General features: G+C 31.3%; 1 protein-coding gene across 1 annotated transcript; it reads left to right on the top strand.

The window, feature by feature from the left end:
• The first annotated feature begins 5,203 nt into the window (after nt 1-5,203).
• On the top strand, nt 5,204-16,493 carry LOC132746895 (uncharacterized). Its single transcript, XM_060736173.1, has 7 exons — nt 5,204-5,466; nt 7,596-7,935; nt 8,651-8,869; nt 9,320-9,616; nt 11,359-11,904; nt 12,261-12,476; nt 13,619-16,493. The coding sequence occupies exons 2-7, from the start codon at nt 7,653-7,655 to the stop codon at nt 13,996-13,998; spliced, it is 1,941 nt and encodes a 646-aa protein (XP_060592156.1). The 5' UTR covers nt 5,204-5,466; nt 7,596-7,652; the 3' UTR covers nt 13,999-16,493.
• Nucleotides 16,494-17,882: the final 1,389 nt, after the last annotated feature.

Here is a 17,882-nt window from a genome sequence, read left to right as displayed (position 1 = left end):
TCAAACCTGAAAAAAAATGTACTGACATTTTATAAAAAGTATAAAGATTCAAAATTCTAGTAATAATTTACATGAAATGTGCGATTAATGACCGTTTTTTTTCAGTATTTATAACTATATTTCTACTGCGTTACTAACACAGTAAGGGCTATTTTTGCACATTTTGACGGATTGTAAGTGCCATTGATAATGTAAAATTTGCATTCTTTTGGTAACTTCACAATATTATACTGTTAAATACATTTTCAAATTTTCATGAAAATTAGCATGAATCTGGAGGCGGGCTGCTTTAATATATTTATATTTGTCATCTAACTGACTTAAATCCTATATACAATTATAATTGAGCCATGTCACGACAAAACCAACATAGTGGGTTTGCTACCAGCATGGATCCAGACCAGCCTGCGCATCATCGCAGTCTGATCAGGATCCATGATGTTCGCTTACCAACTCTATTACAAGTAGAGGAACTGATAGCGAACAGCATGGATCCTGATCAGACTGTGCGGACGCGCAGGCTGGTCTGGATCCATGCTGGTCGCAAACCCACTATGTTGGTTTTGTCGTGACACGGCTCATATCATTTATCGCTCAATTTTAATATATACTAAAATGCTGATAATGAACTCCCCGTCTGAAATGTCAGCAATTTTTATTTTGTTGGTCCGATAAAATCTGTTTATTGGTTCAAGATATAAAGATTTTATTGCAATCTTTATTAATTGTAAGAATTTGACCTTACTTATTTTGTTGATCTGACAGTTAAACAGTTCTACGAAATGTATACATGCAATGGCAGTTTAATCAGTAAATGCATTTACTTTACAAAAAAGTGTTAGCTCTATATATACTCGTATAAACTGATGGTATCTGATAACTGGTTTCATAGTTATAGAAAGAGCATCGAAACAAAAGGATATTTGATTTGTACAGGAGGCGTCGCCCCCTAGTATGAATCAGATTGCCAAGTGTCTTGATATTCTTTCTCTTTTGTATCATAGGCAAAAATGGAAGCACGTCACATTTTGTCACAATATGAAACCTCAGCAAAAAAGTAACCAATAAAAGAGCATCTAAATATGATGTTTCTATCGCTGTCCCCTTTTCACAACAAGTACACCCCAGTCAATGGACACGCTCTGGATAACTTATACCTGCATTCCAGTTTACGCCCTGTGCATGTATATGTATACAATTTAACTCTTGACACATTATCAACAGAAATGTCCCAATACTATTATGATACAACTAAACAGGTACACCACACTTCGATCCATTTAATGTCATCAATACTTAAGATGAAGTGATAGATAATTATATTCTCAATAAATTTTCTTATTGATCACTAAGTGATTTATTTGAATGTAAGGATAATAACAAAGATACATTTCGCACATATTAATGTTGTTACTTTTGAATCAATGTACAAAATTGGTCATTGGCATAATATCATGCTTGAATTCCATTAATTAAACAGATAATTTTTGTTAAATTTACATTACGTACACTCGATCGTCGTAACAAATTTCATAATTCATAGCCATTACTTCACTGGGCCAACAGTGACTTTCTTCGGGAAGTTCTTTTTTAGATTTTAAATCTTTTATCAGTATATGAAATATTTCTATTTAAAAAGAACTTAATATTAAGTAAATAATGGATACATATTTGAAATTGATTTCGAAGTGTGTGTGCTTTATTCCAAAATCATCTCACTTATTTTGATACATTAGGTAAAATGGTTCAAGTGGAAATGCTGCATCAACATCAACACATTATTGCTATTTTAAAAGAGCAGAATGATGAATTTATGCAGCGTCTAGATAAGTTTAGTGCAAGCCTCGACTCTCTCCTGCCACTTGTTACTGAACTTGGAGATCCTCAAACACACATGAAAAATCTTACAAATTTGCACAAACATTCCACAACAATCTGGAAAATTCTTGGTAAATTACCAGGCGACCAACTTCCTAAATGGTATAAACCAGATTTCAGCCAGGAAGAAATACGACAAATATGTCTATACTAAAAAAAAACAAGATTACAACGAGTGTTTCCACATCTGTCTATGTCATAACAAAAGAAACCAGCAAGTTAACTGTGTTAGTCATTGTAGAAACATAACAGGAATATTTAGGTAATTCAATAAGTTTAAAGTGAGTTGCCTTTATGACATATACCATCATTTTTCTACTTTGTTAATAAATTGCAATCACATGACTTGTAAATTTGTCATTTCAGTTCCGGTTAATTTTAGTTACGACAAAAAAAGTTTAAAATCTTACACATTTGCACAAACATTCTTGAATGTCAACAAAAGTTTGGAAAATTCTTTGTAAATTTACAGATGACCAACTTCCTGAAAGTATAACCAAGACTTAAGCCTGGAAAAAATACGACAAAAATGTCTTTACCCAAAAGCTAGATTAGAATGATCAGTCATTGGAACTTAATATATCGAGTGTTGATATCAACTTAATGTGATTTTCTGGTGGCGGTACCTGGAATATTGTGTTTATATATTACCCCTCATCTCCACCACATATCACGAAAGTAAGCCACATTGAATTCGCCGAATAAACTTTCTTTACCATTCAATTGATTCTACTTGATTCTCGTTTTATCATGCTTTTACCTTGAAAGTGCATCGTATGCATTGTCAAAATGAACTAGAAGCATACATAGTATTTAGCTGTAGAAGTTGTAATGTATGTGTTTGTATTACCCTAAGTTTCATTATACTGTTTTGAAAAGGCTGGTCCTTGATGTCAATATCAAATGTAAAAGCCAATTAACAGGAGACCCCCATCCCCCCAATGTTGATTTATACATCTGTAAATAATATAGACTAGAACTCGAGTCGGATGTGTCGCCTTGTGAACAATATGGTTTAAAAGAAATGACAAAGACAAAAATGAAATTTGAAAATCAACAAAGGGCAATAACTCATAAAATAAGAAATGCAGATCAGCAGTTTCTGTGCACTGCACTTCTTATCAATAAAATCTACCATCCTAATAAGTTTCAAGTCTAAAGCTTTTATAATTTATGAGAAATGGCCTGGACAAAATTAAAGTATGAAAATTAACAAAGGGCAATAACTCAAAAAATAAGAAATGCAGAGTACCAGTTCTTGGGCAGTGCACTTCGATTTAATGAGATCTATCACCGTATGAAGTTTCATGTCCATAGCTCTTATATTTTAGGAGAAAAGGCCTGGACAAAAATAAAGTATGAAAATTAACAAAGGGCAATAACTCAAAAAATAAGAAATGCAGAGTACCAGTTCTTGTACACTGCACTTGTTCTTAATGAGAGCTATCACCCTATGAAGCTTCAAGTCCATAGCTTTAATACTTTAGGAGAAATGGCCTGGACAAAAATAAAGTAGGAAAATTAACAAAGGGCAATAACTCAAAAAATAAGAAATGCAGAGTACCGATTCTTGTGCACTGCACTTCTTCTTAATTAGATCTATAATCCTATGAAGTTTCAAGTCCATAGATTTTATACTTAAGGAGAAATGACCCTGAGAAAAATAAAGTATGAAAATAAACAAAGGACAATAACTAAAAAAATAAGAAGTACAGAGTACTAATTCTTGTACACTGCACTTCGGGTCATTATGAGAAGCATGCATACCAAGTTTGAAGTCAATCTGACTCATAATGACTGACTTATGCTCCGGACAAGCTTTCAGGGACGCCGACAACGACGCCGACAACGACACCGACAACGACGCCGACGACGACAACGACGCCACCGACAAAAGTAACCCTAATATGTCGCCTTTTTCAAGGCGACACAAAAAGTGAGTACTATATTAGTTACCTTTATTACATTGTATTATACACAGAAAGTCCGTAGAAGATCTGGATTAATTATTGAAAATTTGTTACATTTCATTAAATCATAAGAGCTTAAGTCAAGGATGTATCTTAAAAGTTTCCATATGTCCTGCCTTCTTGACTTATATTATTAATGCATATCTATGAATTAAAAAATAATGTCGATCTGAGCGGTGTTTATCGGCTATTTATCTCCGGTTTGGAGTTTTTATGCTAAGGAAATTAAGAATTGTATAGAAGGCCGTATTTCGATAAAAACAAGTCAAAATAAGGGAGCTCACTAGCGCTATTTTTGTCTATTTACATTCGGGGGGCAGTGGACCTAAAATGAACTATTTTGTAGTTTAGTGTGGCCAGACACACAATTCCAAATGTTTAAAAATCTGTTACAACGGTAGTAACACTAACATTATCATCATTATCATCATCATCATCATCATCATCATCATCATCATCATCATCATCATCAACAACAACAACATTAAAACAACAGTAGCAACAACAGCAGTAGAAGCAGCAAGAAAAACAACAACCACACAAAGAAAAAAAAAAAAAAAAAAAAAAAAAAAAAAAACAATAAATAAAAAAAATAAGATGAAAAAAAAAACACAAACAAAAAAAACAGCCCCCAAAAAACCCAAACAAGCAAAGAAAATCTTACCAACTCAAAATACTACCTAAAAAGTTCGAATTAATCTGAAATAGTGAATAGGATAACAACAATCATTTTTTACTTAAACTTTAAAAAAAATAACAGGAAAATCTTCAATTGATCTAAAACATGTTATCACGTTTGCAAGATCATCTTAAATTTCAACATCGAAACGTACAAACTCTGTGTAAAACAAGTTCATTTGTACTGAAAAATGAAATAAGTTTTGTTGAGAGTTGAGAAATATGAAATAGACACTTTCATAAGCTGAACGATTTGATTGCACGTTTTCTAGAGATTTAAGCGATTTCAGGACATCTCGATTGTAATTCTTTAACAATATTAAAACTTCCGAAATAAATATTTCCACAGCATGACTCATTTTATATTTATTATTAGACTTTATCTGGGTAGATTGATTCCAAATACTTAAATCTAGTAATTTATAAGCATCAGATGAATGACAATGGTAACAGTTTTAAAGCTTGTCTTTATTTCTTTGTATTTTGTCCACGATATTGGAGTGAATTATTTTATAAAACACACTCATCATACGAAAGGAGTACAAAGTACACATTGTATAAATAGAAACTAGGACATAGATTTTCGCCTCGTTTTGACTTCATTTTCGGAAAATGAGTGTAGTATTTTACAAAATTATCTATTTCTGTAAAAGTTCTGCACCACAATTAAAATTCTAGAGTATTTAATTTCGACTTTGCATCGAAAAATCATTATTTCAAGCCTCAGTCTCTGATTTCGATATGAATTTTCGAAATTAATTTAAACCGAAAGGAAAGTCATATGATGTCGGCCTCGCTTTGAAATAAATATGCCATTGTAGCTTCTAAGGTTACCGCATTTTTGTACATCAATGGATATAGCTAATAAGTAATGAAATCATATCTAAAAAAAAGGATTTTTTAAATCAATTTAAGATTAGTAACAGTTGGATGAAGTCAGGTAAGTACCACAAATATTACTGTAGATCTTCTAAAAATGTTTTGGTTATCATCTTAAGTCATGAAAAGGGCGTCAAACATGGCGGTTTTCTGAGTCCTTCTAATATTGGACATGTTTTATAAAATGAAGATATAAATATGAATGTAAAATACATTTTTATTTTAGAGAATCTAGAAAATATTTTAATATGTTCTTTTGAAATACAGAATACAAATGGTTTGATTATAAAATCATAAAGAAGGTGAAGGTCAATGAATAGATTTATTAAAACGTGTCATTTTGCTTTTCAAATTTGTTATTTTTCAAATTTAATAAAGAATATTGTAAATCATGATGGTCAGTATAATAAAAATAACATTTCTAAAGACTTTCCTATTTTATAAATTGTTTCTAGTATATATAATGAAATCAGCGATAAAACAAAACCGATTTTTATCGTTTAATCTTAACTGCACTTGATGTTTATGACAGAGCGCTTGCGTAAATGTTTGGCTATTTCATATCTCCTGAGATATAATTTGGAAATTATTCCCCGAACGTTGTTTTATTCATTTGAAAGAATAATAAATTTCAATTGATTGATTTGATTAAGTATAGGAACGTTTTCACGTAATTAAATAACCACTGACATGCTAAAGCATGAAAATGATTTGTTTGGTTTCACGGCACAGAAAATATGCGCTGATCATTGATAACGTTTATGATGCATAGTTTACATAAACCTCGTAACATGCATTAAAGTATTTACCGAAAAAAATGCTTAACGTGTATAATGCATATCTGCTGTCTGTAGTTTGCAAATTTTATTTGATTTTTGAAAAAGAAAACCGGTATCGGACAATCATTTTGTGTCACCAGCTCAAGCATGAAATCATTGTGCAGTAAGACCCGTACTTAAAAGCAACATAACATTTTATTCTAGAGCAGTTTATTACGTTTACATACAACATTCACGTGCGTTGAATAACAGATACAATCTTTGTTATATAACCCTTTTGGAAGTCTATCCCCAGAATATGAAAACAAAATAATTCTACCGTTTGTAAATTTCATAAGAAATATTTAATGAGAATCATTTTACTCTAATACTAAACAAACACGCAAACGCACGCGCACAATTGTACGACTCATACAAACACATTTTTAAAGCAGCACGCCTCAAGATTCATGCTAATTTCCATGAAAATTTTGAAAATGTATTTGAATGTATAATATTGTTAAATTACCAAAAGGAAGCCATTTACACATTATCAATGGCACTTACAAGCCATGTTAATTACCAAAAAGTGGTCAAAATATGCAGAAATAGCCCTTACTGCGTTAGTAACGCAGTAGAAATATAGTTATAAATACAAAACAATCAGTAATTAACCGAACATAACATGTAAATTATTACTTCATTCTTCAATCATTTTACGTTTCCTAAAATCGTAGTACATATTTTCAAGTTTGATTTTATTGAAATATTTTGACTCATCTGGAGGCATGCAGCTTTAACTATATATATGTACACATACTTATAACACATTATCTGAAACATTATGGAGCTGAGACTCAAGTAGATAGATGAAATTTATACATCAAAATTAGCAGCACATTTTTGAATTCACCAGATATCACTAGATATTTACTTTAATATATGGTATCTTTGAAAGGCCGGGCTTGTATCCAATTTGATAGACTTTTATAGATATAGCAAATATTTTGATTGCAAAACAAATGTTTGTCTTGTCTTTTTATTGACTTTCTCTTACATCTTGTTTGCACATATTGCTCTTCTTAATAGACTAGAACAAAATCATATTTTATTTAACTACAATGTACATACAATGCGTCATTTAGAGTAGACAAAGATAACAGATAATGTAGAGAAAATTTGATGATTTTATCATGATACCATATCCTTCCTTATAAATAACATTGCTTATAATGCCGTAATGTAGTAATTAACAGAGAATTGCCTTCACAGGTTTTGTGTATTTGAACATATTAACAGGTGCATGCACGTTTTATTCTTCTTCTTCTTTTCCTAATAAATAGATGAAATTTGGAAAATCATTTCAATGGTGTTTATATATTGCATTAAAAAATGATTGCATTCTTATTTGCTTTACTTGATTATTTCACAGGAAGTTATTTAACTGTACAGAGATTCAGCTAACAGGTCAGCTTGTTTACGGATAGCAATGTCAAACAACGATGACGCCAGTGAATGTCAATCGTTGTCAACGGATGCTTTACCTATGGCGCCTAGACAGTTGCCTGAAGACAGCAGTCAACCTATACCACCCAGAGCAAATGAAGAAAACCAAGATGAACCATCAAGTACAGAACATCTTCAACAGCCAACACAATCACCTTTCAATCTACCAAACCCTCCAACTGATTGGAATTTTAATATTTTCCTAAACAAAATAGCAGAAAGTTTAACAATGGAAGATCTTGTGAATATGAAATGGTTCTTTGAAGGTAAATATCGCATTTCATAACATAAAGAGACTAATTTCAAATATTTATAATATATATTCTCTTTGTTTCCCTTCGATTTCTTTTCACTTATGTCAAAAATAAACTACACTATTCTTTTGAAGGTAAATATCGCATTTCAAACAAAAAGAGACGAATTTCAAATAAATATATCTCAATTTTTTCAATGTTTTTTTTGTTATTTCCCTTAGCTTTCTATTCACTAATCATTCACATGTTATATCGCAAATAAACTACACCGTTCTTTAAAATAGATAATAAATTGTCATCTAAAATTCTAATTATTTTGTGTTGAATGCTATTTTGATTTTGTTTTTAATCGTCTTGAATATTTTTTGTAATAATAATAAAAATTATCATAATTTGCTAATTAATTTGTTAGTTTTTAAGATGCACTGAAACTTTAATAATAATAATAATAATAATAATAATAATAATAATAATAATAATAATAATAATAATAATAATAATTTAAAAAATGATTTTGTTAATGGTGATGATGATGATAACGACGATTAATAACTTTTTCAACATGTTTATTTTCAATTAGGGTTAGATCTTACAATTTCTAAATGTGTAATTGTGTCATTATTGCTTCATTATTAACATTCATTTTAGTTAATTCCGTAATGATAATACAAAAACATGAAGAAAATCTCATAATAGGAGTATATTAATATTCATATGAAATTTACAGGCGAAGGCGGTCTAGGGAAAGGGGTTCTTGAGAAAATTAAGACGCCCCAAGATCTATTTCGAATATTGAGAACAAGAGGTTACATTACTCGAGATAACTTGTTATACCTTCAAGGAATTTTGTACCAGGCAGGAAGAAAAGACCTAATACAGGACGGGGTCGAATATGCAAAATCATTGGGCAATGTAGTGCATTTCTATGCTCCAACATATTTACCAGGTAAGGGAATACTAAATATTTTAATTGATAGCATTAATGCAATGTAAGCATAAATGGCGAGATGTTTAGTTTGTTATAATTTGGTTTACGACAATCGTTGATTGAAACAGATTATTTCAAATATCTATTTGAAAGACACTGATTGATAATATATGATGATATTTATTATTTATCATGAAAAATAATATACAATGTCGGTAGTGATGTACGTACTAAAAAAACTTGAACAGTTGAACAAAAAAAACAACAAAAAAAACGTTTCGCTTATCTCCCTTCCTTTGAAACCGTAAACATTCGTGGTCTTTTGCTGAACTTTGCGAAACAACGCGTTTAGCATACATAATTGTATTTATGCATTCTTTTTTAATTAAATATTTTGCAATTTTTAAAAGCAGTAATAGGAATATTTATGGAAAACAATGCAAGTCATTCGATATCGATTTATTATAGAGAATGGTTACAAACATGTCAAATTTCACGTTGACGGTATGGATTTCCAAAACTACTCTAGAGACGATGTAGAAAACCTTCGTCGTAAGGTGTCTGCTATCCTGTTTGTGCCACAACAATTTGTTTTTATATGTGGCATTGAACCGTCTTCTAGTTTGGTCATTACACTGATGATCCCGGACCTGAATGTAGAGATTCTTAAAGAGATGCTGGAGAAAGGTGATGTTTTATCAGCTCTGCATGGAACTGGTGTTGATTTGATTGACTTAGGCGGACAGAAACCCTACACTATCAAAAGTAAGTGTTGTTGACATCAACTTTAAAATAAGTCTATACTGTAAATGAGAATATAAAAAAGGGAATATTCTCCTAGCTTAAAAGATTGGATGTTAGTCTATATATGCTTTTCTTAAAGGTAAAATGTATTTATTTAAAGCATGGCAACATGTATGTTTTTCTAGAACTAAAACACAAAACATTTATAATTTATTAACTTATATTTAATTGATGCACAAAAGAAAGACAGGACGATCTTAATATAATTGAAATTATTTAACAAATACAAAATATTCACAATAAATAAATAAACAGATATGATATCTAAAAGACGGATATTCCTGTTTTGTTGGCAAATACGCAATATTGTTTGCAGGGATGGAGTAAAATTGTTAATATGTCATAAGCTTTTATACATTCAAATTTAGAATCTTCATACTACTAAGATAATCTTATCTAGTATATTTACATGTTCTTCTTGTCACAAGTTGTACATAAATACTTTTCCCCCAACATCTATACTCTACACATAGACAATGTTGTTTATACTATCGCTATATTATTAATTGCATATTTTGAAAATAATTTTGATTTCTTTTGTTTAAAGATAATTTTGATATAACTTTTAAAACTCGAATAACTTTATATGTAAGTTGATTGTGAACACGCATTTAAAGTATTTGAAAAAGAATGCAAGAAATTGAAGATACATAAAACATATTATCTGACTTTAGCGAAAGACCAATTTCATTTATTTATCAAGTCTTAAACTTTGTCTGGGTCATAACTTTGAAACTACAAGAGATATCAACAAGAAACTTTTTTAGGTAGATAGATCCCTTTAAGTAAAGTGCAGTACAAGAGAACTACAGCTCTGCCTTGCCTAATTTTGAACGTATTGTTCTTTGTATTTTACACTTTGAACTTTGTCCGGGACATACCTCTAAAACCGCCAGAGATATTTATAAGAAACTTTGTAGGTAGATAGATCTCATTACAAGTTCGGTGCAGAAGGACTTTAACTCTGCCTTACCTAATTTTGGATTTATTGTCCTTTGTTAATTTTTACACTTTAAACTTTGTTTGGGACATAAATCTGAAACTACAAGAGATATAAACAAGAAACTTAATTTTCTAGGTAGATAAATCTCATTGAATATGAAAATGCATTGCCAAAGGAGCATAGCTCTGCCTTGCTTAATTTTGGAGTTATTGCTCTTTGTTTATTTTAACATTTTGCATTTTGTCCCGGACATAACTTGAGAACTATAGAAGGTATCAACTTAAAACTTTGTAGGTAGATACGAGTAGATCTGAGTAGAAGTGCAATTCAGAAGAACCGTAACCCTCCGTACCCTTTTGAGTTATTGTTATTGCCCTTTGTTCATTTTTACACTTTGAACTTTGTCCATGAAACTATGTAGGTAGGTAGATCTCACTCAGTAGAACTGCAGAAATTTCGGGGAGAAACAACGTATCGCCCTTAAAAAAGTCATGAAAACTTCAAATCCAAACGTTAACTTATCGTATTGATGTAGGAAAATTAATAAAAAAACTTGAAAGAAATCTTTATACTACTGCATTCTCCCTATGTGTAAAATTTTTAACTTAAAAGCACGTTTTCTGACAAGGGCTTGTCGGGGGGTTGGGGGTATTTGGCACTTGTGACAATTTACATCTAGTTTACACATGGATAGGCATAATATAACTTTAAGTGTTATCGTCAGCATTAATAATGTCTCATTGATATTATTGTCCCAAAGGTACTGGTGATACCAATACAGTTGAAAGCGAGCAGGAAATGAAGTTAGTCAATGTTTATGGGCAACTTCAGCAGACAAAAGAACGCCTTGATACAAGCGAAATGACATGTATTGATTTGTATAGGCAAATTGATGATATGCAACAAACAATAGACAAGACCGCCGAAAATCTTCGCACAATGGAGAACGAAATATTTGGTCTGAAAAAAGTATTATCAGTGTCAGCAGATGGAAAAGAGCCAGCTTCACTCAATGAACTAAGCAGCCTGACAGAGTTTACGGAGTCCCTTCACCACTGTACCATGCTAACCATAGACAGGAAAGTAGTGCAACGTATGATAGATGCCACTGTCAATATCGTTTCAAGCAGAATGCGAAAAAGTCATAGAATACGGGAACAAAGTTTTATACTAAGTTTGCAAGATATGGAGTCACAGGTTGTGCCACTGAAGTTCGAGATTGAGAGATTTAAGTTCCTTGACAGTCTAAGCAACATTGATAAGTCAGTTCTAGATAAAATACAAGAAATGTTTCAACCAGTCATAGGTAGGCATATTAGAAGCTTATTTGTATTTTAACTCGGCTACATCAGAAAAAAGTTTGGCTCACTCGCTCATGTGTCGTATATACTATTTTTTCTACTAATTGCTATTCAATATAATATTTGGAAAAATCACATATACACACTAACGCACACGATAGAAACTCAATACTAAATAAAAATGTGTGATTCAAGTCCTTAAGCTATGTTAGAATCATGCATCATTTTAGCATATATAAGCATCGAAGAATTTCAATACTACACATTTTCGTACATGAAATGTTTTAAAAGATTTTCATAATAAATGACACATGCGATTAAGAGTCTATTTTAATTGTTTGTTTCTACTGTCTTATTTAAGGTCAGGTAGTTCAAATTTCCTTAACACCAATTGGAGCGCAGATGGTGACAAAGATCAGTAGTAAGCTACGCCATAAAGAGAAAGAAAAGTTAAAACTGAAATACCAATGGATACCGAATGGTGATATCGAGATGTTTATGGAGCAGAATCCGAACTTATTCCTAGCAGGAATATTTTACAAGGAAATGGCCACAAAGAAAATGAATATTAATTTTGGTAAAATACTTATTTAATGTTAGAAAATAAAACTCAATGATTTCAAAACATGTTATCAAGTCATTTTAATGAGTGTCGCGAATTAAAGACATATAATATAATTGTCATATTGCATGACTTAATCAACATTATAATTATCGTCAAAGTCAAATTACAGTGTAACTTCTGAAAACCGAACACCTGTGGGACTAGCCAAAAAGTTCGGAATTTGGAAGTTTCCGGAATTCAGAAGTTCAGAACTATCTGAACAAGTAGAAACATTTAACATAAATTGTTTAAGTAAGACATGATGATAAATACATGAAGCTGATTAAATTCATAAAAATGCAGAATTATAGGACTGTTAAAAAACTATTTTCAATTTCATTATCATCTATAACTGGTTATGTTGAAACAATAGCATTATGCTAATTAATTATCACAATTTGTCCTTTAGTTAAATTTACCTGTAATCTTTTCATTTTCTTCCCATTGTATGTTTCTAAATTTTCACACTTTAATCAAGTGTTTGATATGCTTGATAGCTAGGTTGTGATTCTTATAGGTGACAAGATAAATGGTTACTGCTAATTGAAATATACTGACATTTTGAATGTTTTACAAACACAAGCACGACATAAACATTCACATTTTTTATTATGTAAAGCGCTGTCTCATTGTAAAATGCTATCTCAAAGTGCTTTCATTTTTTGTTCGTCGAGTTTTGCGCGATCTGTAAGGTTTCAAAATTAGTCTGCAAGATATTAATTAAAAAGTTTTTCATTTTTAGTGTTCGAAAAGAATGTAACACAAAACGAATAATGCCGTGACAAAAGTGCCAAGAAAACTTGATATTTTACATATACAGACCATTAAATAAAGTCAACACAGTTTAGCTTATGTTAAATCACATTTTTGTTTACATTTTAAAACTATTTACAACTTCGAATAATCAAACAAATCAAAGGTGCTTGAATGTTAAACGTGATGTAAAGTGACCTGTAAAAATGAAATTTAATCAAGTTATTGTATTCAGACAAATTTTGTGATGTGATCAACAATACCATGCAGACAAAATCCTGGTTAAAGTAATAATTGTATATGCAATTTGTTGTGTGCCATATTATCAATAAGTTAATTTCATTTATAATTAAATTTTACAGAAACCTTCTTAGCACAATGTCTTTCCGAAGTGGGGAGAGAAGATTTGAAAAAGTATTTGGAGCCGAAACATTATCAAAGTCCTCAAAGTGCTAAAAACTCCACAGAACCTAACCAGAAACCAGACGCTGATGCACAATGGCGAACATATCCTCAACAAGGACAGAGGCAGCATCAAGGTCAACAGCAGCAACCGCAGCAGCAACAACATCAGCAGGAGCAACAACAGCATATATCCATACTCATCAACCGAATGTCACAACAGATAGATGAAATGTACAATATGCTTCAGACAAGTCAGAAAATGTATGGATCCAAATTTGATGATTGGAAAACCCCATCATTTGCATCTAATTTTTTCCAACAGCAACGGACCGTTTAATGTTTGAGTATCTGGCAATTATACTATTACTTAACTAGATATCACACAACATTATGTTTGAAATTTATCAACATTTATTGGCATATTTTCTTAAGCTATTTTATACGAAAAGATTCCGGTTTCATTTTTTTGCTCAAATATTACAATATTCCTGATGATTAATACTAAGAACCTCTTGACAACTTGACAAAAGGCACAGAAGCAAACAAAGGTAATCCTTGCAAAACGAAATGAAGATACCTCAATGTAGTGAATAGAAGGTCGCTTTTCATTTCGTTTTGAAAGGATTACCTTTGCTTGCTTCGGTGCCTTTGTCACATGTATTTTCTTATTATGTGCTACAATGACACATGATTGTGTTATCCTGTTACAAGGCGTTTACAATAGAACATTATCATGATCTCCATGTGGTGATTGGGGACCAGAAATACCCACTACTTCACGAAAAGCCCTACGCGCAAATCGCAGATGCCACAGATCCCAACATTTTCAGGCATTTGAATAACAATAAAAGAACAGAGGACAGTATTTAAATGTGAATGTAGTTTTGAACGGGAAAGAAGATGTTTATGTTTGCTGATGCCGCATCACCTAAAAGAAGTGTGCATAAATGATCAGTTGTAATATTTCGTAGATTGTCAAGAAGTTCAGCACGTTCTATACCAAAGCGTGGATATTTGAAGAAGAAATGCCATAAGTTTTCAATTTGACCACATTCACAGTGGACTATTTATAATGTTCTTTGAATATAAATTCTCCTAAATGAACTGCGCCTTCCTCAGAGCATGAACATGATTTACATATACTAAAGAATATATCATCAGATGAATTGCATGACATAAATTACATACCTTATATCATAACGTAAATGTAAATGAATTAGATTTATCTATTTTTAAGTAGAAGCGGCGTCTGTTGTATTTTGACACCCTATAAATTTTACGTACATTTTTAGTTTAGAGAGAGCTAAAATATATTTAATATTTATATGCAATAAAAGGCACATGGTTGTCTTACACTCTCATATTTTGAATATTTAAAAAGATTCCAGTATTGGTTTATTATTTTGCCAATTATCTAAGTTAAAAAGCGTCTTTCATTGTGAAAGAAGGCACTTTTTAAAAAATCATTTAAAATATTTGCAGGCTTCAAAATACCAACTGAATTTTGCCAATTTCTTTCTAAAAACATCATCATTATTCTGAAGTCATTCTCCTAAAGCGATTAGCTTGACTGAAAGGGATATCCATTTTGCAAGAAATAGGGTGACATATAAAATTTCTATACACTGATATATAAAATGTAATTGTTTCTTTAGAGAAACGATATGCTAATTTCATAAAGTCATGAACATTATTTATTTAGATTCCAGATGAAAAAAAGTCATCTTGAAATCGCAACCGGATAAGTGTTTTCTTTTATCTCAGGAGTCCATAAATTCTCTTTCGAGTTTATCCATAAATAGAGAATATAAATATAAAAACAAGGAGCCATTTTAGTACCTGTTATTTTAAGGTTATTTGTTCCATTAAATTGAAAGCAGATTTTGTTAAAAGCTAAATCTATGATCATAGTAGAAAAAGAAAAAAAATATAACCCTGTGATCTACTAATATTTCCCATAGAGTATTTAGAACCATTGATACACTCGTCATATGAGGAATATTACTTTATAAAAATGTTGAATCAAAGGTCACAAGGTAAGAGGTATGCATCCTTATCTCTGTACTCGAGAAACTTTTTGAGTCTTTTACATATGATTGCAATGATTTCAAGAATGACGACATATTTTCAGTTAGAGCTCCGCTACCTGATTTATTCGGTCTACCTGGATAAGGAAGGAGTGTATCAGGATTAAATGTTTAATGAATCCTAGGTAACAAATAAACTGTGTAAAACTATGGCACTCTGTATTTGATTGATACAGCGCTTCAGCGTTGATTCTCTCATGCCCCAACACTAGTTTTTTAGCAGATGGTCAGCGGGTCCACTGGATTTGAAATTTAGGTGGTTCTTCTGGAAGTCAGCCGGTCCATTCGTTTTCATATTCTTTACATAATTAAATATAAAACACTTAAGATTTGGAAGAATGGCTCTTTACATTGGTGTCAGAGAGATCTTATTAACAGCCAAAGAGAACAGTTATTCTTTAAAAAAAATCTTCTTATATAAAACTTACGAAAGAAAGCCTGTTAGGTTTCTATTGTTAAAATATTATGTATCTCTATATATATTGTAATTAAAAATACATAACAGGGATCTTCTTCGGGTAAAATAATATGTTGAAGTGACTTCTCCCTCAACTTATGTAAGGGAATAGTGAATATATTTTGTCTCTGTCTTATTTCTTATTGTTATACAAATATTCATAGCCGTACATATTATAATTATAAATATTTATTATAGACTATAATCTTTAATAAAATTCATAAGTTACATTATTTTTGTATTTGAAAACATGGAAATATTGACTACAGATAAACAACATAATACATTCATAGTAGTTAAGTTTATTTCTCTCACACATTTATAATTACCTCCCTGTTGTCCGCTTGTTGTTATATTTTCTTAACATAAAGTATATCTTAAAGTAATTCAATCTGTGGAAGAATTTTTTCTTTTCTCTGATTCGGTCCAATCTGGTAGTCAATGCCCAATATCCGACAGGCAGAAATGAATATCATTGCTTCAGCCAAGTACTTTCATTTAGTCAAACTCTAAGTGATGCTAGGATCTATTATTTTTACAGCAGAATAAACAAAGCTTTGAACGTATGAAATTGAAACAAATTTTATAAACATGTTTATAAAAGTGTCATTTTAATTTGAAACAATGTCTTATGCCACAATTTGATGCATTTACTCACATTCATTATTCCCGTGGATAATATAACTTTGACCTATATACCGATATATTCATTTATTGCAGTTTCTCATATATAATATTATTTTTGTGGTGAATGTCAGTACATTAGTTGGGATTAATGCCCTTTGAAACAAATTCCCTAAAGGTCGCACAAAACAGTAACATTAAAATTGTTGCAGGCTCGGTTTGATTGATTGAGCATGTTTATGGACCTTACTGGTAAATACAACCCACTGTCCACACAACCCAGCACCAGTTTAAGTGGAATTCAACGTTTGATATGAATATAATGGTGATTTTCTGAATTAACGAACATCCGCGGTTATTATGGAAACTTCAATGTCACATATTCATGCTATTCAATAAATAGCAGCGACATACGTACGGTCTGCAAATGAAATGATGTTACTGCTCTAAACGAGAAAACAAAATGGGGAGAACTAAATGAAATTGAGTTTTAATAGGAGATGGTAAAAGTTTATGAAATCTGTATATGACAGACAAGACGACAACAGACGAATTTTAAAAGCAGGCACAATATCCTAAGTTTTTTTCTACAATTAAAGTATAAAAGATATCTGTTTGTTTTGTATATAAGATCGCATTTCAAATATCTCTCACACCTTACTAGAAAGGATAAGACAGACGGAACAAAAAGACTACAAATACAACAATGATACGGTGCTGAACGATCTTCAAGGATTGAAATTATAATGCCTTTGATTGGATGTACGAGCGACCTTTTACAACCTACATGACATGCGACACAAACAACACTGATGGGACAATACAGTACAGATAAATGGAATCCCTAGGCATGATATTGTTCATACTAGAACTTCATATTTATGTTAGGCTTAGATAGAGAATATTCCTTTAATTCCATAATTGAATATAGATCAAAAGTGTACTGACCGTATTATTTTTACTCAATTAATATTACTCTTTTTGGGGCAATAGGACTACAAAACCTTCCGATGCCTTCTCGGGAAAATATTCGAGGTGAATCATCTGATTAAA

Source organism: Ruditapes philippinarum, unplaced genomic scaffold, assembly GCF_026571515.1.
Source record: "Ruditapes philippinarum isolate M1 unplaced genomic scaffold, ASM2657151v2 ctg14730_1_1_1_1, whole genome shotgun sequence".
In the NCBI taxonomy this organism is placed as follows: domain Eukaryota; kingdom Metazoa; phylum Mollusca; class Bivalvia; order Venerida; family Veneridae; genus Ruditapes; species Ruditapes philippinarum.
Note: the sequence above shows the minus strand (reverse complement) of the source record. Positions and strands in the feature narration are given on the sequence as shown.

Excerpts from the sequence above, each read along its gene's own strand:
- LOC132746895 (XM_060736173.1), top strand. The coding sequence starts at position 7,653 with ATGTCAAACAACGATGACGCCAGTGAATGTCAATCGTTGTCAACGGAT. Across the intron at positions 8,870-9,319 it reads TGCTCCAACATATTTACCAG|AGAATGGTTACAAACATGTC; the intron begins GTAAGGGAATAC and ends GATTTATTATAG. Across the intron at positions 11,905-12,260 it reads AATGTTTCAACCAGTCATAG|GTCAGGTAGTTCAAATTTCC; the intron begins GTAGGCATATTA and ends GTCTTATTTAAG.